Here is a 1,380-nt window from a genome sequence, read left to right as displayed (position 1 = left end):
ACACTAGCTTAACATGTTTGAGCTGCTTATCAATGGACACTTGAGCTACCTGCTATAAAGCTCTCTAATGAACACGCTCTAGGTTCATCACTACACTAGGTTAATCACTACAAATGACTTTTATTACATTGGCATATTGCTTTCACATTGTCATTTGATTGCATTGTTAATTGTAATGTTACTATTAAACCTTGACGGTGTCAACATGCAAAAGGTCAACAGGAGTCCCTCATGAATTAACCTTACCCTTTCACCAGTTCTACAGCGATGAAATCATTGCCATCTCCAGAGTTGAAGAGTATGAAGCCATCTGGGGAGGTGGTCTTGAACTGGAAGAAGAGGTGCATGGATGTGTAGGCCTGCAGGGTGGCAAGGCTCAGGTAGCTGCTCTTGGATTTGAAGGTGACAGGGTCAGCAATAATGGAACGAATCCCAAAGCGAGCATTAAGCTCGCAGTAATCGATGTCACCGTTCTTGCACAGGTCGATGTAGAGCATGCCGTTAAATCTGAGAAACCAAAAGGAACACACACTGTAAATAACTTGTTTGTTATATTATTATAACAAATATTATATACAGTCACGGATAATTGAAAGTAAAGAAATGTTTGGATAAGCTAGACCCTTAGCTAAATAAATCTCCAGTCAATGCTTTGTGTAGTGAAATAAGTGATTTTTTTTTTTTTGCCATATAGGGGCTGAGGAAATCCACAACTCCACAACAGACTGTCAAACACACTTTCTCATGCATTGTTTATCTTACAAATTTATAAGACACATTTAAACATTTGAACTCATGTATTCTGGAGACACAATTAGCCACATTAACAAGTCCAGTATTAACTTTACACTCTGGGTTTCCTGACAAAAAAAAAAACTGGCTCTTTAGCTGTTTTGAGGTTCTTCACCATCTCCTCCCTCATCTTCTGTACACAGAGAGAACATTGAGAACCAAATTATTTGTTTTTGTAATTATTTGTTAAACTCTATATAAATTTAAAAAGTAAATTAGAAGTACGTTTTCTGAGTACCTCAGGCTTTGCAAATGACCAATGAAGCTGGACGGGATGCTGGAAACAAATCGGCGCTCTGTCATGATGCCTGTTTCAATGTTGTGGAACTCCAGACGAGTGTGGTCACCCACCATTTGGCCTGAAGACGGGGAGGGTGGAGGGGATGGGTTGAAAAGAAAGACAAAAAACGAAAAGAAAAGAGAACACTGTCTGACACTAACACAAGAGGGCTGATTTAAGGAGAAAATCCATCAATAGCAACCGTTACAAATGGTTTTTTTGTAACACAGCTACAAACTGATCAGTTTCTATGGCAACACACCACAGTATTTTGTAATATCACCGACAAGGAAACATTTTCAAAACAT

General features: G+C 38.8%; 1 protein-coding gene across 1 annotated transcript; it reads right to left on the bottom strand.

Moving 5' to 3' along the window:
- Positions 1-210: 210 nt before the first annotated feature.
- On the bottom strand, positions 211-1,207 carry LOC111649145 (neurexin-1-like). Its single transcript, XM_087171919.1, has 2 exons — positions 1,031-1,207; positions 211-507 (listed from the first exon to the last, which is right to left on the bottom strand). Exons 1-2 carry the CDS (start codon positions 1,144-1,146, stop codon positions 243-245), a joined length of 381 nt encoding a protein of 126 aa, XP_087028045.1. The 5' UTR covers positions 1,147-1,207; the 3' UTR covers positions 211-242.
- Between the last annotated feature and the right edge of the window lie 173 nt (positions 1,208-1,380).

This window comes from Seriola lalandi, unplaced genomic scaffold (assembly GCF_002814215.2).
Source record: "Seriola lalandi dorsalis isolate HSWRI2012SDOR001 ecotype SW California unplaced genomic scaffold, Sedor1 jcf7180001964259, whole genome shotgun sequence".
NCBI lineage: Eukaryota > Metazoa > Chordata > Actinopteri > Carangiformes > Carangidae > Seriola > Seriola lalandi.
This window is presented reverse-complemented; position numbering and strand designations above follow the sequence as displayed.